At 40.1% G+C, this 20453-nt stretch overlaps 3 protein-coding genes across 4 annotated transcripts; 1 reads left to right on the top strand and 2 right to left on the bottom strand.

Annotated features, from left to right (window-relative positions):
* Positions 1 to 343: 343 nt before the first annotated feature.
* On the bottom strand, positions 344 to 7558 carry sult1st6 (sulfotransferase family 1, cytosolic sulfotransferase 6). Of its 2 annotated transcripts, none has more exons than XM_079372460.1 (8): positions 7460 to 7558; positions 6534 to 6729; positions 4638 to 4766; positions 3834 to 3931; positions 3470 to 3596; positions 1921 to 2015; positions 1647 to 1827; positions 344 to 688 (listed from the first exon to the last, which is right to left on the bottom strand). In XM_079372460.1, exons 2-8 carry the CDS (start codon positions 6721 to 6723, stop codon positions 576 to 578), a joined length of 933 nt encoding a protein of 310 aa, XP_079228586.1. In that variant the 5' UTR covers positions 6724 to 6729; positions 7460 to 7558; the 3' UTR covers positions 344 to 575. The 2 variants fall into 2 exon arrangements, with proteins under 2 accessions (XP_079228586.1, XP_079228587.1); XM_079372461.1 differs by having other exon boundaries at positions 6534 to 6638.
* A 3342-nt stretch (positions 7559 to 10900) lies between these two features.
* On the top strand, positions 10901 to 15600 carry LOC306842081 (tectonic-3-like). Its single transcript, XM_079372127.1, has 14 exons — positions 10901 to 11487; positions 12087 to 12201; positions 12278 to 12375; positions 12513 to 12625; positions 12731 to 12839; positions 13161 to 13273; positions 13365 to 13403; positions 13726 to 13800; positions 13886 to 14005; positions 14090 to 14188; positions 14273 to 14376; positions 14484 to 14631; positions 14967 to 15101; positions 15192 to 15600. Exons 1-14 carry the CDS (start codon positions 11202 to 11204, stop codon positions 15429 to 15431), a joined length of 1794 nt encoding a protein of 597 aa, XP_079228253.1. The 5' UTR covers positions 10901 to 11201; the 3' UTR covers positions 15432 to 15600.
* Positions 15601 to 15616: 16 nt separating this feature from the next.
* mto1 (mitochondrial tRNA translation optimization 1) lies at positions 15617 to 20346 on the bottom strand (the record flags this gene model as incomplete). The annotated part of the gene is made up of 13 exons (XM_079372123.1): positions 20074 to 20346; positions 19273 to 19475; positions 18985 to 19184; positions 18763 to 18880; positions 18251 to 18543; positions 17866 to 17978; positions 17465 to 17655; positions 17239 to 17369; positions 16943 to 17147; positions 16340 to 16511; positions 16154 to 16263; positions 15883 to 16040; positions 15617 to 15784 (listed from the first exon to the last, which is right to left on the bottom strand). The coding sequence occupies exons 2-13, from the start codon at positions 19460 to 19462 to the stop codon at positions 15617 to 15619; spliced, it is 2049 nt and encodes a 682-aa protein (XP_079228249.1). The 5' UTR covers positions 19463 to 19475; positions 20074 to 20346.
* Positions 20347 to 20453: the final 107 nt, after the last annotated feature.

The raw sequence follows: 20453 nt of genomic DNA, 5'->3' as shown, positions 1-20453 counted from the left end.
TGTTGTGTTTTTGTGTCCTCTGTCCATTTTCATATGATTGACTTTCCAGCATATTACTTTTTAATCTTTGTCGCTCGTCTAGTGTGCAGCCTCTCTGCTTCGGCTGGGATCTGTACAGTGTGGTGTAGGGTTGCAAAATGATGACTTCATACGGGCAGAAAAAAACAAACCAAACAACATGCCTGCAGCTGCCGGTGCTTTCTATAGGCTCCATGCGCTTAGCGGACTCTGTTGGAAGTCTCATGACATAAAATGGGCATATCCACTCAGTCACAACACTTTTGGTCTTATATATTGTTTACTTGATAAGCTGCAATAAATTGATTATTACAAACTCAAGGACTTGTATTGTGGAGCACATTTTTATTGATCCTTTAGGCACACATTTTGATGATAGCAAATAATATGTCAGTGTTAAACTCCCAGACATTAAGAGATGACAACAATTCAACTGTTTTCATTCACTATTTTGATTAAATTTGCAGCATATGTGATCTTTTCTTCACTGCAGAGAGTTAGTTATTTAGTCTTTGGTTGGCAGAGCTGCATCAACTCAGCAAAGCCAATGAAAACTGTCAGATCATGGTCCTGAATGGTATGTTGGCTCCCTTCATTTGCTTCTCATAATCCTCATCAAACATCTTTGATTGCTCGGCTGTGAAATGGTTTGTCCAGTCGCCCACTTCACCTGTAGTGAGGCAAAATGCAGAAGACAAAAACAGCGTTACTTAAATAAATAACCACATACTATTATATTACTGCAGTGCTGAGAGAACATTTCATCAATTCCTCCCCAAAAAGCATATACAGATCAAAATAACCCTTATTAGCACTTCTATTATTGGCAAATGCAAACTGAACTGCACATAAGCCACACAATTAAGTCTAACTCATGAGCCTAGATATCAACCAGTTATAACAAATTGTTCATCCTCTCAGCACTTGGGTCATTATTTCCAACCCAGTCTTGGGTCAAACAGATGCAGCCTAAACCCAGCTATTAGATTATCAAATCAATCGAGCATTTTAAGTTTGTATTTTGTTGAAAACTATGGCTGCAACTGTTGGCCTCTGTAACTATTTGCCTGTGGATTGTTTAGTAAATAATATTCTAAAACTGTTGTCGAAAGCAAGAGTTCTCAACTGGTGACTCGGGACCCAAAAGTGGTGTACGGGTTCACAGAGCTGTTTTCAGTGGATCATGATTGTGGACCAGGAAACAAAACACTGTCAACAAGTTTGTTTAGTTCCATTTCTTTGTTCTTTCACTTGTTGTACACTACCTCTAGAGGGCGCCACTGTAGTGGGTAAATAGATGTACAAGTGTTTCTCAATCCTGGTCCTTGGGACATGCTGGTTGTCTCTTTTCTTACACACCTGGTTTCAATGATCAGCCCATCAAAAGGACCAATTAACTTGAATCAGGTGTGTTGAAAGAGAGAAACGTCTATAGACATGCAGAGCAGTGGAGCCCCATGGACCAGGATTGAGAAACATTGTCAAGAGGACACAATGTGGCAAAACAAGTGTCCTAACTTTGTGTGATACTGTTGTGTTTTTGTTTTTACAGAAAGTCATGTAACCACGTTCAATGAAAAATATTATTTTCCTCCTCCATGTGAGTTTATAAAAGAAGACTGATGCACCTTTTCTCATGAACGGAGAGATGGCATTATCAAAAACTGTTTTTGGGATACAGGAGTAGTTGGCCATCGGGTTCTCCTTCATGTTCTTAAAAGAAGTTAATTCCACGATTTGGCTGATGACCTCATCAGAGAGCGACAGGTCCAGGTACCGCATGATGCGCTCCACCTCCCGTCGAGGATTCTGAGGGAGACAAAAAAAACCGGAAAGGGTAGGAATGCAAACAACATGCTTTGGTGATTTTAAGTTTATACTGTGAAGAGATGTCTTTCTCACCTCTTTCATGTCTTCATAGAAAATGTATAGGATGTTCCTCCTCTCTCTCTCCACCCAGTAACCTTTCACATGATCGTACCACGAGCCCCAGGACACTGGAAACAAAATTCATTAAAGCTTTTTCTGTGGAAACTTTAGCTCCAGAGTAAAAAAGGTTTATACTAACGTTTTCTACTGAGAACGAATTGACCACAAATACTGCTGCTATCATTTTAAGGTCTTCTCCTACTCTTCTTCTACTATTTCAACTACTTAGCCTTCTCCTCCTTTTTCTTCATGTTCTTCTAATACTACTGCTGCTTCTTCCTCTAGTTATTACCGCTACGACTGACTCGGTGTCAGACAATACACTTTACAGATTGATCGTGAGAAAGCAGCAACTGTCTACATTTTTCTCTGCAAAGATTGACATTGTGTGTATTTTCTGACAATTCAGACAAAGCAATTTGAGAGTCCTAATCAGAAAACGTGTGTTACACATGTACAGGAAGCGATCAGCAAAGAGATAAGATGTAAAATGTTCATTAAGTGTCACCAAGCTCTTAAAGAAAACTCACCAACAAACAACCACTGTAATCTTCTGGGTTTGGTCTGCAGTTAATCTCTACCCAAATCCATTTCTAACACGAATTTCTTTGAATGATGCTTTCTTGATGGACTATCAGCCAATCAATCAATCAACCAATAATTTCTGGCCTAATTAGAGAACTGTATAACTAATAAAACCAAAAGTATATCACACTGTACACCCCCTCCCCCATTTTTAATTGGTTGAAGATCAGTGGCCTTCTGGCTGAATGACTGATCAGCAAATCAAGGGGGTGGCCATGACACATGTCACTCATGTACGCTATAGAAGTAAATAGAAGAGGAGTGCTTTGGCTATGAAAGAAAAATTCAAATAAAATAAGGGCAAAGTCTTTTTCTGGTATGTTAGATGTTTTTGCTATTTTTACAACAATCTGTGAGTTATATGAAGAGTATTCTTTTTCTTTATCTTTATTGTGTAAGAACTGGAGGGCATTTTTAGGCCTATAAGATGTCCTTGGTTGTACGTATTACTTTGTGAGTGACCCTGGTCCCACCTCTGACTTCAGATGAAATTATCATTTAAAATGAAAATATGAAAAAAAGCTACAAATACAAATTATTACAACATCAAGGTCTGCAGCAGGGTCGTAATGCTATTCTCTCTGTAGGCCATAAAGAGCGATAGACAGGAATTGTTGGGAGGAGAGAGTAGTGGATGGCATGCAGCAAAGGTCTGAGGACGGATTTGAATCCACAGTTGCTGTAAAAAGGACTAAAGTCTCTGTACATTGGCTGCACAACATAACAGCTATAGGCTATCAGCACTCCCTATAGAACCTTTAAAAAGGGGAGATACAAAGTGTTTATGAACATTTAAGATCATTTTTGTTAAGGAACGCAATTACTGAAGGAGCAAGTATATGTGACCACACAAACTGGTGCAAACAAATAACCAGTTTGACTGAAGGTAGCCTAATATGATACAGGTATGAGGTATTTTGCAGTTTCATTAACTCACATTCTCCTCTCATGAACTTGTGTATATATCCGTCCCAGGGTCCGGGCTCAGGCTGGGTCAAGTTCATAGTGTCAAAGTGGAAGTAGCTCACCATATTGTCCTTAGCGTTGCGTGCCACGTAGATAGCCTTTATGCAAAACAGGGAGAGGTTTAAAAGGATTAATACAGAGAATGGTTGATGTTATATAGAATTGGATCTGATCGCACAGCGAGGCGTTGTGCAATCAGAAGTGCTTAAAATCCAGGTGCTGGCTTCAGGAGAGGAAGCCAGCACTTGTGTAATTGTTTAGTTGAATAAGTTTTAAAGAGGACATATATTATGTCCTCTTTAAAATAAGGCCTTTAGGTGGGGCATAGGACTCACCTTGCACTTGTTTTCCCAGAATCCGGGAGGCACCAACTGAAATGGAAGATGTGTTTTGATCATTCTTGGTGGATCCATTTTTTCGAGAAGATCAAGACCTGGAACAAAAGTTCAGAGAGAAGAGAGGATTTGATCATGCATGTTTTAATGCTTTAGATTTCAAACAGCAGAAACACAAACTTGGTGAAGAATTCATATCTATCTTACAGAATCAAGCTGTCTCATCAGTTTGACAGAAACAAACCTGCAAATCAATACAAAGGAGCTAATTTTTTTTTTTTGAAGAATCATCTGATTTTAAGGCTTTATTTGATGTTTTCTGGCCCCAAGTCTTTTAAAAGTAATATTCAAAATAAACTTACAAACCGGAGACAGCTCAAGTTTATATAGCCTATGGAAATGATATGGTAATATACTGTATATGATATGGGTAAATGTCAACTTAATTTAAACTCTTTAGTATTTGTCTTTCAACACAACAAGATTAAATTAACTGATGAAGTGAAAAGCTTCAGAAACAAGCTAATCTTTATAATTCCAGGACTAAAGGTATGGCTTTGTTGACCCTGAGTAAAGGGAAAGGAAACCTGATATGGAGCATTTTAATTGAAATTGCGAGTCAGACATGGCTCCAAGATGCAATGTCTTATTTATTTATTTTTTAAGGCAGAGCTATACAAAAAGCCTTTGTTAGTATAGGTTTTGGAAATAAAGAGCATGACATTATTTTATGAATGTATTTAACAAATGTACCTAATTTAAATTGCAATTACATGAATGAAATTATATCCACATCATACAAACCTGACGGGATGGGTTGAGGTGAAAAGATTTCCAGGAAAGGACTGCGTACCGGTGTGGGGGCTCGTTTGCAGGCCTCAGCGTCTCCATTGTGAAGAAGCAGGTCAACGATCTCCTGAGTCCACGTGGTCCCTTAGGCAAACCAAAAACAATTAGGAAATATGTGTTGAATCAAGTATCGGAAAATATCTTTTTTTTCATTCTTTATAGGTAAACACAAAAAAATGACTGTCAGGGACTTTTTTTCTGAAGGACAAACTTTGATATTTTATTAGTTTGAGAGCTGGACCCTGTGCCTGCAGTGATGTTCAGTGCTTTATGGTTTAAAGGACTGCATGCTAAATATTTTTTATTTCGCTTAACCACAATCATTGACAATACTACTGCAAACAGCAGTGATTTTCTTTAAAATGTAATGACAAACATTTTAAATTTTGTATGCATTTCAAGTGTGCCTGCCAAAAAGCACATTTTTATGTCACTGACTTGAAATGTATGAGGTACGTGCTTCACTGTGGTTCAGTTAGTAAAAAAAAAAAAAAAACATGTTTACACCAATCCAAACATCCAAAGTTCAAAAGTTCTTCTCACTAACAATGCAGGCATGTGAGCAGGTTTGTGTTTTTATTGCTCGTATCATCAATCGAAAACAACATTTTCAAAACATATAACCTACAGGATGCACTGCGGTAGCAACTTATGCTTAGTTTACAATTCTGTATTGTATTGAATTCTTGAATTTCCTTTTGATTTTTTTTGAAAAATTAATATACTCATACATAGCACCTGAATAGCACCAGCTTTAGGCTGTTTGTAAATCATTCTTTTATGTGATCTTAATGGTGACCAAATTCATTAAAGTTTTACAGACTAGGCCAATGAAAAGGTCTGAAACAACTGACACAGCGTCAGTTTTAGTTTATGCACAAGAGTATTAAAGTTTTACGAGAGGAGGATGCAGAGGAGGCTCGAGCAGTAATGTTAGCAGCTGAAGCTCACAACTTCCAGCTCTCTGAGAATTGTAAGTTCCAGTGGAACTTTTTCTAGAAAAAAGGCAACGTAAGTTTGAATACCAGACCTAAATGTGTAGAAGCTTGGTAGTCTTTTATTTGTATTCCTTTCTTTCTTTTCTTTTCTTTTCTTTCATTTAGGATTCTTTTACAGCCTTTTTTCACCCATGATTCTTCAGGTTGAGCTGTACCTTTTTAGGCTTCATTTTATGGATGGAAGAAATATTCAGATCTGAAACACCGGATAGCGGTTATGTTGCACGCCATATGTACAGAGGCTATAGTTCTTATTGCAGCAGTCATGGGGTCCTTTTGCTGCATGTCATCCCCCACTCTATCTTCTCAATAATTCCTGTCTCTCTTAGGCTGCCCTATCCAATAAAGACACAATGGCCCATATTCACATCTCTTGTTGAGGGGAAGCTGATTCATACCTTGAGTGTGGTGTCATAAATAACAACACACTCATTCTTGAGTATTGGGACAAAACCCTATTTTTTCTGTTGTAAATTATTTTCTCTCTGATTATGCTGAGAAAATACATTTTAAAAGTTCATTGGCTGTTTTATTCATCAGCACATCTGTGGTAAGTTTTTGAAACTGGGAATTAGGAAAGAGGTCCTTTGGTTGTAGCTCAGCTCTTTTTATGCCTGATCATTCAAAGTTTTTGCAAAAGTCTGACGGTGTTGACCAAAAACTGGAATGCAAGTTTAATAGATCAAACGTTCATAAAAAATACATTTTAAAATGTAGATGACTATAATTGTGTTTTTTTACAGTGGGGTACAGAGTCTACAGAATGATTCTGTTACCATTTCCCGCACAAACCTAATTTAATACAAATGTAGGTGTGTAATGTATATGAATAAAGTTGTATCCAGAAGCGTACCTGCTTTGGGGTAGGTGGCGATGAGGAGGTCTGACGGGTCCGGACGGAAAGCCCAGATAGAGTCCCAGTTCTGGGCGATGTGGCTCATGAGAGGAATCCCTCTGACTGGGATGAGAGGGAAGCGGGTGATGGAGGCTGTGGCCTTCTCTATGGCCACTTTGTAGGTCAACTCTTCCTCGTTCTGCGACATGATACGCTACGAAAACTTACTTTAGACAAGAAGAAGATGTAACTTGACTGTGTTTCTTTTTTGTTTTTATGCAGCTCCTCTCTCTGCTGACCTTTTGTCAAACATTCACAGTTTGTTTTCAAAAGTGCCAAATGATTAAAAATCAGTCTCACTATTACTGCATACACATCCAGGTAAGTCTTTTATCATCTCAGTCTGCGCTCTGCTCTCCAGGAATTTATTGGTGTAGTCCTTATCTTTCTTGCTAAAATCCTCCCCAACACCAGAAGAAGAACCTCCCAAAAGTCCCTCCTGCAGCTTGAGTGCTTCAGTCGCTCTGAAATGTGTTTGTGTCTGCCGTCTTTCTATCTTTGTAACCTGGCTGTCTGAGTGCTTGTCCCAGGTTCTTGTCCGTCTCTCGATCTGTGAAAGTTGCACCAGGAGACCTGCACTAAAGTGCCTTTATGTAACGTTCACAGTTGCGTATAGCTCACTATGATAACTTCCTGTGTAATTTGAGGAAGCAACAAGGGAGGGTCCATAAAAAGCTCTACACACAGCAGGGAGGCAATACTTAACAACAATGACAAAAGAGATTCAATGAAAGTTTGAAAAACAGAACTACACAAAAAATGTTTTAACAGAAGAAAAACAACAATTTTCCCAATGAGAGACTTTGATTTATTAGTATTTCTAAAACTAACCTGAGCACTTTTTTTTTAAGGGACAAAAAACTCGCTCTGCAGCTGAGACTCACCTTTGGACTCAAACTTTTCAAAGGGAAAAAAAGATGTCCAATGATCAAATGATTAAGGTCTGCTAAACTTGTTTCTGCCTGCAAACAATAGATTCATGGTAATCGACTGGAGCTGAATGATTTTCAAGTTTCATGTGAGCTCTGCTTAACCAGAAACAGCTGTTTGGATTGAACATTCCAGGATTTCCACAGCAGAGGTAGAAATAATATTTTCACAGAAAACAAGCCAAAATCCACAGCAGCCCGAAAATACAGACAGACAGACAGACAGACTGTAAATGTAAGTAAATAAAAGGTAAAGCAAATAAGTTCAGCTTTGGAATTAAATCAATGCTTCCGTAACTGCACAGACTTTTTCAAAGACGAGGCAGAGCTGGTCCCTGATGCACCTGAGGTTTGGTTTCAGTGTCTCAGTATATTTATTTCATCACATTCATTTTATTCTATAGTCGTATGCTTCATTTGTAAGACACACAAAACATTTCACCAGGGATGTAATCTTTAAGAAACGTTGCGATTAATCTCAATGTTGACCATAAATATAAAGGAGAAACTCACACAAGAGTTTTCTTTTCATACTTGTATGCAGGAGTTAAAATCTCTTGGAACAAAACAGCATTCAAAGACATCAGTAAAACAACAGTGCGGGAACATTACAAATTAACAAAGAGTCGTGTAGTGAATGAACCCGAGGTCGGGACCAGGTTCGTTTTTTTCCCTCACAGCTGTTAAGTCTTCACTAACAGACGGAAGTAGGGAGTTCACTGATTGTCTCCACCTTCGTCTCTCACAGTAAAACCAATGAAGTCGGAACACTGATTTTATAAACCCAAGATTTAATTTGAGTTGAATTTGATTTTGTTATAAAAACCTAAATCATATAAAAACTGAAGGTTTCAATAGATCAGAGGGAAACAGGTTCTCAAAACAATATGTCAGGGTTAGCATAGGTTCATTTTTCTTTTCACAACTCAATTCTAAGTCAATGATTTCTATAGTTTACCAGTAAGACAAACAGCAGAGGGCACAGCTGGTTACCTATAGTGGATATACTGTATAGACCCTCGACTTTCTACAAACGGTTGTCTATAGAGTGCACATTAGTACACATCTGTATTAATAGTAAAGAAAAGGTTGTGCAAGTTAAGAGGATCGGATTCATGATCAGGCTTCAATTTCTTGACCTTTATATAAAAAAAGACAGACGTTCCTTAAAGAGATAACATTTTGGAAAACAAAACAAACACGGAGCCACCATAACAAACACTGAGTCACAGAGCAAGGCATCTATACCACTTGACACACCTTCTTCCAATGCCTTCCATCTACTGTTAAAAAGATCTGAAGAGACCCAACTCCTCAAGACCCAAATCCTGCTGGAAATTCCAGGCCACATGCAGGAGCAGCGTAAACCTGAAACTCCACTTTCCCATTTTAAGACGCTATTTAGGGACAGATGCAAAGAATAAGTTACGTAACTAGGTCGGAGAGCAAAGACTGTAGCTTCCAGCACTTTTTCACAGCATGAAGCAGTATTAGTATAATATCTTTTACTTCATGTTTACATGATTTCAAATTGTTCTTTACACCGCCTATTGTTCAGTTTATTTGTGATGTTCAGAACTTTGCAGGATCCACAAAATATGTGTGGCACGCCATCCAGATATGTTGTGAGGGTCTCTTTTTGACTTTAAAAAGCAAAGGAGGGTCAGCCTCTATTGTTGCTAATGATCTATTTGATGATCAAGTGGCACTATTTATGCATTTTACGCCTTTAGTATATCCATAGGCTTACCGAATGAGGTACGTCAACAAAATCCTGCTTTGTAAACTGGAATAATGAGGTTTGAAAGATTTGTACTTTGTGTATTTATAATGTATTCATCTTAATCAATGATCGTTCATGAAATCTCTTCAAATCTTGCTGCTTAAGAGCTGAAGAACTCTGCAGAAGTATGAAATTTAAAAGCATTTCTGCCAGGCTTGACAATTATAAGACACATAGGCAGTTAGGTCAATACCCATGTATTTACCTCATTTAAGAAAAGTAACTCAGAAACACACACACACACACACACACACAAACACTTTGTTGTGTGTTGTAGATTTCCAAGGACATTCTGTTCACTCTGATTGGCATTCAGTGCAGCCTGTAGCCTGCTGCTAATCTCATCACAGCCACTGAGGCATACTAAGTATGTCAGGATGAAACAGTGAGGGCAAGACTCCTGAGTTCATTTATCCAGTGGTTCCATCATTAAAGGGATACTTCACCCATTTGCATTAAGCTGAGAAAAACACATTTTTCTCGTCTCAGTGCAAAATGAGGGTTGGATTCATGACCATTCAACACTACAACCATGTTCCTAATGATACACAGCTTCATGTAAATGGGTGAAGTATCCCTTTAAGGGACTATGTTTTCGGCAATGTTATCGATTGTATACATTCTCCTTGTGTCACCCATTATATAAAAAGACTGCTGCAGCATGGGCACCTTAAAGATCTACATCTTGTTGGACGACATAAGTATTTAGTTGCACAAAATTTATCACAAGGAAGTAAAAAAATAGGGTAAGGTACAGTGCAGAAGACAAAGAAGGAAATCTAAGTAATTTGGAAACAGCTTAGCTCAATTACCCCTCATATAAAGTCACATTTACAATCTGTAACTCTGGAACATCATACAAGAGCAAAAACCTTTGAAAACATTGATATATATTACAAGGCAAGGCAAGTTTATTTATATAGCAACAACAAGGCAATTCAAAGTGCTTTACACAAGACATCAAAAGCATCATGACAGAGTAAAAAAAAAAAAGAAACATTAGAATAGAAAAAAAAATCACTGACATTATCACATTTGAAAAGTAAAAATAATTGCAGCAGGAGCACAGACAGAAATCCGAAGCTGAGGAATGGTGTGGCAGGTTCATTTTATATGTATGGGTCCTTATTAATACATATTTTGATTTATTGTAGTTTAAGCAAAATCGTATGATAAATTCACCCATTGATAATCCATCCTCACATGCTAATTGAAGGGGACAGTATTTACAGTTCTGTGTCTGAGAATTGACCTGTGATCATATCTGAAATAAATACCAGTCCATTTTACACCTCTGGAATTCATTCAAAAAGAAATATATACATCACGTTAGTGCCATTTATGACCACTGCAGAAAAATGAATAGAAACATAAAATATAATCAAATATTAATTTCTTGTATTTTACAATTACTTTTCAAAATGTGTTCCTGCTTTTAGAAATGACGTTTTCAAAAGTCCTCTAACAAATTGTTACTAAGAATGAGAACAAATAAATATACAGAAAGACATTGAAACTCTTATTTCCTCGCATTCTTCTCTTGCTCTGACCTTTCTGGGAAAACAAAACAAGCAAACACAAAAACCCGCCTGACACGTTTCTTTGGTGTTTTACGGTAATAGTAAGTTGGAAACGGAAGCCAACATGACAACTTCCTTGGCAACAAGAAGCTTGCTGTTCGGTTCATTAGCATTAGCATGTTTACGTGAATATATCCGAGTCTTACTTTTTGCGAATTGCCTTTTTAAGTTTTAGTGCAATTTTGTTTATCATATTGCTCAGTCTCAGGTCTCAGGCCGCAACAAGCTCCATGGGAGATATATCAGATAGCTGTACACGTCTACATTAATCATGTAGCTAACCAATTAGGTTGACTTCAACCTGTTTGATTATTAGTTATTTTTGATCGACGAGATGAATCCCTGCCTGTGGTTTTCGGTTCAGATGTTGTTCTTGTGTGGATGTTTGGCTCACGCAGCCACAGACCCGGGGGTCAATTCGACCGTGAATTCCAGCATCTCTAATGGGGAAGCTCTCAGCTCAGTGAGCCCTCCTCCCTCTGCTGGTACAGAAGAGCCCACCAGTGTGAACTCCACTCTGGACTCCAATGGAACCTGGACTCAGACCCCATCTGAGGCTCCCACTGTGGTGACTGAAACCCCCTCTGTTCCTCCTACCATCCAGCCTGTGGTGGCTTCAGGTAACTTACAGCTGACGTTTGTGATTGTTCAGTTGATTGTTTTTACACTGCAGAGGTCATTCTGAGGGCTGTCTTCATAGATATACATCTATAGAGTATATGATCATGTATGTATAGATAGATAGATAGATAGATAGATAGATAGATAGATAGATAGATAGATAGATAGATAGATAGATAGATAGATAGAGAGATAGATTCAAAATGTGATGCTCTGAATTCAATCATGTTAAAAGTCAGATACACCAAACATTTTTCATTCAATCTAATATGAATACATATTTTATTCTTAAAGTATTTCAAACTTGTAAATCTATGCATACAGTTTCTTGCTAGATATAATTTTATTTTGAATGTAACAATCCCACACATTTAAATGTATTTTTACAATTATGTATATTTGCACTGTAAAGTTCTCCGTCTGTCAGATGAGTAAAGGATTATCCTATCTTGTGTACAATAAACTCAGTAAAACAAATAAATCATTTGATTTAAAAAAAAAAATATATATTTACGAACTTATTCGTATGTGCTTTTCTTGAACCCTGGAAACTCATAACTTGCTTTGTCCTGACTGTCATGTGTTTCATGTTGTCCAGCTTGCCTCTGTGACTTAACCCCTGGTTTCTGCGATATTGGCTGCTGTTGTGACACCGTTGATTGCGATGTTGCAAACTTGAGTACTGTCTTCACCGGGTGCCCACAGAAAGCCATGTAAGTCTATGAAGTGAAACCAACCGATCCACCCATTCTGCATTTAAATGTCTAAAAAAAATCAATTCTTTTACAGCTCGGGAGTCTGCATTGAGAAATGGCTGATGTTCAGGGCTAATGTGGAGTCGTCTCTTGTAACTGTGACTGACTCCTTGTTTTGCGTACGACGTGAAGGTGAGAAACCATTCATTCAAAACATGATATCATTTATCTTTATTAACAAACCTCAGTGATATCACCAATGGACAGCATATATGTCTACACTTCTTATGCTCTGTATAATCGACATTTTTTTAACCCCTTCCCTGCAGCAAATGCACCCTCGTCCCTCCCAGTTCTGCCTCAGTATCCAGCTTTAGGAGACTCGTACCATTTCTCATCACCGGCACCTGCGAGCGTCACCTACAGCAGAGATTTCTACAGAGTAAACAGATATCCAAAACTTTATGACTTTAACTTTCTAGAAAGAACTGACACTGAATGTGTTTTTAACAGATGAAATGCAAATAAAACCCTTCGTGTTTTATAGGCTAATGATGTCATCCAGACGTATTTCCCGGACTCTTCGGTGAGGAGCCTTCTTCTTCAGCCATCTCCCGGGGCTGCTGCAGATTTGTGTGTCAATCGTAATCCTGCAAGTACGTACACATCCTGCTACAAGCACGTTTTTAGTCAGGACACCCACAGAACTCAAAGAGAAGTTTTACTTAATGTTTTGCCTGTTGAACTATTATCATGCATGAGGATTTGGAACAGTCCCTGGATTACTCACAGTAATGCTGTCCACTGATTAACAACTGAAAAGACTCAAACTGAAACTCCAAGCAATTCCTTCTATCATATGTGTGCTGTTTTTTTTAATATAAAAAAACAAAAATGTATACAGTACAGCAAACACATTTGGTCCATGTTAAGTGTTCAATGCCTGTAAAGCATCACAGTGTCTGTTCTTTTTGCAGAGTTCCTGAGGTCTGTGTCTCTGTCTTGTACCCGCATGCTGACTACTGAGTCGTGCACCACCGACCCAGCTCTTAGCGCTCGCTCCTACTTCTCTGACCTGAGTTTGATCAAGGTCAGCACGGCCGCCTGCCAAAAACCTTCCTAGAGCTGGACACCTTTTATGTGTCCACACTAATAGGCTAACGTTATTATTCTCATCGCAGGTTCCAATTGTTGGGACGCCACATGTGCCCGACTTACTGGTAAGTTACGCGTCATATACATGTAAAGGCTGACAGAAACACTTTCATTTTACAGTGTGCGAATGTTGAACGACAGTTTAGTTGTAAAATCAGCTGTCAGGCGTTTCTGTTCATAAGACAGAATTCAAGAACAAGGTTTCAAGAAACTACCCGTAAAGTAATACCAATGATAAGGGAATGTAATCGGTATTATCAGATCACAACAATGAGCTGTTTAAGAGTTATTTTTTTAAAGTATTACAACTTTTTTTTTTCTTTGAAGCAGCATTAAAAAAATAAAAATAAAAAAAAAGTCATACATCTGTATAAATTCTGGTTGAAGGTCCCAGTTACTCTGCTGTCTGACTGGCCTGCACCAAGTGAGCTGAACAACTCCTGCGCCAATGTGGTGAAAAAAGTGAGTAGACTGAAACGTTGTGATCGTGTTTCCTAAATTAAAAAACAGGTCGGACTCACTTCTTCGTCTCCTCACCCTCCTGCAGGTGGAGTTTGTCATCGGATACACAGGCAGAGGGCAGCTCGTGTACGCCACAGTCAACGTCACCTTGGCTGATGTCGATCCGAAGCAGCTTCTGTCGCAGACGCACTCTGTGCAGTTCCAGGTAGACGGTCAAAGCCAGCGTCTTCGTCACTTAATGCAGCATTGATTTTTCAAACACCAACATGATTGCGTTTTTCTCTTCCAGCTGGAAGCACCCAGTCCCACTACAGGTGCACCCATCTCTGCAGTCGGACTTCCCCCTGGATCTCCTGTCATCGGTCGCTTCTATGACGAAGTGAAGCCTGTATCCTTGAACGCAACAGATGAATGGCGTCTTCAGTCTGATGCGTGGTCAATCATACACCGTGGTTCCTTGACAGTAGGTTAGCTGACAACAATGGGGGTGTCACAGGGTGGGGAGTGTTCCTCCGACCCGGACAGACGAGCACCCATCCTCTTCGCACACAACACCATCACTGGCTGCACATTCAGGTACGCCGCTTTGCTCCCTCTCTGCAGTCTCCGATGTAACTCGTGTTTCTTTCCCAGAGAGTAACCCGTCTTTCACGTGTAACTTCTTCTCTCTTTGTGCTGAGCAGTTCCCTGGCTCGCGACTGCTCGGAGCTGCAGTCCCACATTTATGGGATCCTGCAGGGACTTGCTACCCCTGATCTGATCGCCATGAACTTTGGCTCCCAACCAGACTGGACGAGGGTCATCACCGAGCAGTGTCCGGTCAGCATGCAGGTACGGCGCAATCTGAAATGTAACCATGGGAACAGTGAACTCAAATGATATCTCCTCTCAGTTGATTTATTGTTGTTCGACAGATTCCTCATTAGTTTACACTCTCTTACACTTTGAGTCAAATTAACAATAAAGCAGGCTTTGCTTCAAGAGGTGGCTACTTGTCATTCAAGACCGCTTATCGACCGGTGTGGAGATGTAATAACAATCCAACCTGTGCTCGAGATATGGTGACTCCTGGCTCGAGAATCAGATAGCCAAAGGAAAAATGTCACACTTGAGGTCATGGGAGCTTCTTCTGCTTCGTATATACAGTCTTTGATTCCTCTCCTTAGGAAACATGTGAGACGGGCTGTGTCCTCCCGAACTCTCTTTCTATCCGAGTGCTTTGGGCTCGCCAGGGTCTCTTACACCTACCACAGAGCTACATCCTGGGGGCCAAGTACCTTTTCAAGTGTCAACGTGTTAAGGTATACTCTCCAACTGTAAGGCACATCATGCTTTTCTTTGCATGTTTCTTTAAACTTGATGAAAACGTCCTCCCTCTATTTTGTTTCCAGTGTCCTTTGTCGTCTCCTATCGCTCTCACCACTGAGGTGACATTTGTAGACACCACAGTTTACCCAGAACCCCCCTCGGGCTGGCCTCAACCTAGCTGGAAGTTTCCATTCGGCTTCTTCACCAGAGGGTCTGCTGAACTGGACGGACACCTTGTGACCAACAGCAGTGACACTGAGAGGCTGACATGGAGTTTAATGCTGTTTGCAGTAATGTCACTGACAGTATTGTTGTCCAGGTAGCGTGATCGCTAACAAGGCAGCAGCTGGGAAATATTTGTATGGGAAAGAATTTGAAGAAAGGTATTTATTATGTTTAACTTTTTTTATTCTTATAACACTAAAATGGCAAAAACCCTTTTTTTATTCTTGTGGACACTTTTAGAAATAAATATTTTTTTTTACAAAACAATTTCTTGCTCATCATATCACTGAGGTAAAGATGCATTTCTCTCAAGCAGCTCCTCCTCTCTCTCCTTCCTTTGGTCGGGTTTGTTTCTGTGTGATCTCCTCTTCTGTTTCCCGGGCTGTACGTAGTTGAGGAGATGCACGATGGCAGCTGGAGTTATACCTTGCAAACGTGTCGCAGCGCCCAGCTGTAAGATAAAGCCGTCACATGAATGATTAATGGCATATTCACTTGTTGTTTTTTTTTTCCTTTCCTCGTCGGAGCGAAAAGTTCTCGCATACTCACAGTGCTGGGCCGAACTCGGTCTAAAATCTCACGAACTTCTTGAGATAGCGAAACCGGCAGAGTGAAATAGTCCAAGTCCTGAGGCAGATCCATGTTCTCCTCCCTCTGAATTCTCTCGATCTCTTTCTTCTGGAGGTCACAGTAAGGCCGGTATACAGCTAAAATACAGGAGGAAAGGCGTGCATCACTTCGGTACATTTTTTTGTAGCTTAAGATAAATAAGTACAGGTGTTCATTCCTACAGCTCCTAGAAAACGAGAGAACTTCTTACCCTCTATTTTGAGTCTTTGAGAGAACTCCATGTAAGGTGAAAGGCACTCTGGGACGGCCGATGCCAACATTTCAAAGGTCACGTCCTTGTACTGCAGCAGATCGACACCACTGAAAGAAGAAGCCGCACAGTGGCCGTCAGGACCGACCGATCTACCACAGATGTACCTCTCACTGAAGTACTCACCTCAGTGTGCTGCTTTTGGACTCGCTGATACCGACGTTGGGGAACTTTGTTTTCCATTTCTGGGTTGACATCGTGAGAGCCTGCAGGGCTGACAGAGCATCCTGCAGGCTGTTCCTCACTCTCACAGCCTTGTTATAACGGAAAGAGGACACGCACCCCGCCTCCTCAAACCCTGACAGAGGAAGAAACACAACTTGTACATCCATTCACAACACTTAAGATCGTCCTACACCCTGATAATTATATTGATAATATTATTTATATGACAATACACTTTCTTGTCCCTTCTGGGAAATTTGTCCTGTTAATTAACCAGACTTTTTACCTTAGATCAATCTATTTAAAATGTATTAAATAGCAAAGAGGGATTATTTTAGCCTTGTATTGTATTAGTTTATTAAAACAGGGAAAGCGGAAGTTAAACTTAATGAAATTAAGTAAATGCACTATGATGTCATAATGCATAGGACATTAAACATAAATGGACAACATAGTGCGTATCATTATGAGAAAGATGTTGATGTTAATACATTTTTAGGAAAGTGTTTTGCTTTCAAAATCGTAGACGTTGCGATGACTTTAGTTTTCAAACATGTTAGCTACCTTTCAGAGTGAGGCGGAGGTCGGCGTTGTCCGGCCTCAGAGAAGTTCGAAACTCCGCCCGGCTGGTGAACATGCGGTACGGCTCAGTGACTCCCTGACTCACCAGATCGTCAATGAGAACTCCAATATAGCTCTCCGTCCGGGACAACGACACAGTAGGCATGGAGAGAGCCTGACGGGCAGCGTTCACCCCCGCCCACAGACCCTGCGAGGTCAGGAACACAACTTATCCCCAGGTTTGCTTGGTTTTGGTTTTCATTACCCACAATGACTTTTTAGAGTGAAGAAGCAGTTACCTGTGCAGCCGCCTCCTCGTACCCCGTCGTCCCGTTGATTTGACCGGCCAGAAAAAGCCCCTGGGTGCTTTTCACCTGCAGCGCTGGGTTCAGCTGGGTAGGACACACAAAGTCGTACTGCACGCCGTACCCTGCGTAAAGTGAAGACCGATTCAGACACAAATTCCCCATCATACAAGTTTTTTTTTTATGTTTCTGAGTATTGAACGGGATTCAGGCAGCGTACCAGGTGTGTGGATCTCAGCTCTGTGCAAGGGGGGGATCTCTCTGATGAGGCGGAGCTGTACATCAGGGGGCATCGTCATGGAGAGACCCTGAGGGTATAAAAGATCAGAGGTCAACCCCTCAGGCTCCAACCACACCTGGTGCTGTCGGCCGGGGAAGCGAAGCACTCGGGACTCGATGGAGGGGCAGTACCTGTGAGAAACGAAGGAACAAAATTTGAGTTTCAGAGCAGTATTAAAGTAAGTAACGTTTATTTATAGAGATTCACAGATAAAGATCACAAAGTGCTTTACAACAATAAAAGGCGAGTAACGGTTAGGAACAGAAACAGTATAAACAAAACATACAATGAGTAAAATAATTTTTAAAAAAGTGATTTTGTGTTCGAGTGTGTTTGTGTACCTGGGGCCCTTGGTGTCTTGCTGTATGTGACAGTTGAGATGAATACTCTCCCTGACCACTCTCTCTACACCAGGTGTTGTAAAGGTCAGGTAACACAGCAGCTGATCCTCAGGCTTCAGACATTTTTAGATAAAAAACAAAACAAAACGTGTTCATTGATTTCAAATAGAACAGAGTCAAAGGATAAAATGTATTTCTAAACACCTTTTTTTTAATCGTATACACTAATGATACTCTCAAGCACTTCTGCTAAATCAGTAAGTCAGAGTAAGAAATTCAAATTGACTATCTTTTAACGATTTATATATATATATTTATAGATTTTTTTATATATACACAGTATATATAACATATGCAAACAATACAAAAAATACATGACCTTCACCTTGCAGTGTGTGTGTGTGTTTAGGAAGCTGAATGGAGTCGGGTGAGCGTCAGGTGGGTGAATGTTAGCCAAAGAAAGATCCACTGAATCCTTCACAATCCTGGGAGGGGTCCCAGTCCTCAGCCGGCCGACCCTCAGCCCGAGTCTCCCCTTTAGTGTCTGTGACAGCCCTGAAGGAGCATCTCCAATCCGACCCCCTGGGGATGTGGTTTGGCCCATGAAGAGGGAGCCCGACAAGAAAGTTCCGGTTGTAAGAACCACAGAGGTGGCAGAAATTGGGTGGCTGCCATTTTCTGAGACGACATCATAAAAAAAAAAAGGATGGGGGTTATTTTTAATTCAAATAAATAACTTTAACTGCTAAGTATTTAAAACTGCACTAGAATTAAATTTGAGCTGTATAAAAAAACTACACATGCTCTACACTAAGTTGTAGAATTAAGTTAGGACATGTCAAAATCATTTGTAATGACAACTTCACAAAAGCTGTGCTGTGCAGAGGTTCTCCCTACCTAAATGTATCCCGGTGACTCTGTGCTGTCCCGGCTCCTCTGGGTTTGGCTCGGATACCAGCAGCTCCTCCACTGAACCCTCCACCACCGTCAGTCTTGGAGTAGACAGCAGCTCGGCCTGAACAAGAGATAACAAAGAACAGTCATAGTTAATGATTATAGTTCCTCTTCATTTGCTTTATTTTAATAGTAAACACAGAGATTTAATCAAGTAAAAGTTACCTGAATAAATTCTCTGTAAAGTTGGCGGTCCAGCTGAGCCCTCGGGCCCCATACAGCAGGGCCTTTACTACGATTAAGGATGGAGAAATGGATCCCAGCCCAGTCCCCTGCCCGTCCACACAAACCATCCAGCGCATCTACCTCTTTCACCAGCTGACCCTTTCCAACTCCCCCAAGAGAGGGATTACAAGACAGGGCACCTGTGGATGTGAAGGGAAAAGATAAGGAAATTGGGCTTCAAGTGAAATATGTATTTTCATAAAGAGTAATGGGACCCTGTCCTCTCACCGATGGTGTGTATTTTCTGTGTGACCAGAAGAGTCTCAGCTCCCACTCTGGCGGCTGCTGCGGCTGCTTCAGTTCCTGCATGACCCCCACCCACAACAATGACATCATACTGCTGTCTTGCAAGGTGACTGGCATGCCTGGAAACCAGAACCAGGAAACCTCTGAGCGGGGAGATCTTCTTTGTTAACATGTGGGATACACACCTGTGGAAAGTTTGTTGTATGGTCAGAAATTTAAAAGAGTGTTTTCATTGGAACAGAACAGAAACTTGATTTATTCTAACTCGTCAAGTTAGAAGTTTGATCTGTGACTCTTTGGTTTTGAAATGTTCTTCTTTTAACTTTGTCACTTGTGAGTCCTACACTTATACACTTACAAGAATAAACTTGCATTTAGATGATATCAATGATTCTGACTGTCTTTGTATTTAAAAGTGATCTGATTGATTTATATCTATGTATGAAAGAATGTGTTACCGGGATTAAACGTTAGATTGTTCAAATCCACTGAAGTTCATATGTTGATTATAAAATCAGTCGTGTTTTGTGTTTTATAGGGTAGCAAAGAACAGCAAACTGATCATTGCTGTGTTTATGAATTCTTTTAGATGTTGGTTTAACAAAGTCCTACATATCTAAAGACCACGGTATCCCTAGTTGTAATAACATTAGTAAGGCATGCACGTCTGTATTTAATTTTGAACAGCTAGACTAAGATAAAGGACAAACTTCCCTGGAACATAGTGTACATGTGGAAGTCTATTACAGAAATCAGATCACATTAATTGTCACATGTACTTACAGTTTCGACAAAGGAGATCTTAATTATAATGTTGCCAACGGAGTAGACCCCCTCTATGAATGAAAGAGTATTAATACCCGTGGTAACATTACAAAACTCATGTTATGTAGGAACAAACGCTCTTTAAGGAGGCTGCCATGTTGTCTGTAGTTCTTGGTCGTAATAAGTGTAGTAAAGGCGCATTGAAAAGGTTGTTACTGTAGGTCCAGCTTTGTTTGCAAAGGAGTTGGCGCCGGCGTTGCTAATAATAACATAAAGATAAATTCATGAATAAAATAGGGGGGGGGGACAATGAAGTAAGAGACAGTAAAATGTGTGTAAAAGGTTGAGAGGAGAAGGTAAAATAAATAATCATAAAGTTTCGGCGTTGTAAACACAGT

The sequence above is a fragment of the Symphodus melops genome (assembly GCF_947650265.1).
Source record: "Symphodus melops genome assembly, chromosome: 21".
Taxonomy (NCBI): Eukaryota; Metazoa; Chordata; class Actinopteri; order Labriformes; family Labridae; genus Symphodus; species Symphodus melops.
This window is presented reverse-complemented; position numbering and strand designations above follow the sequence as displayed.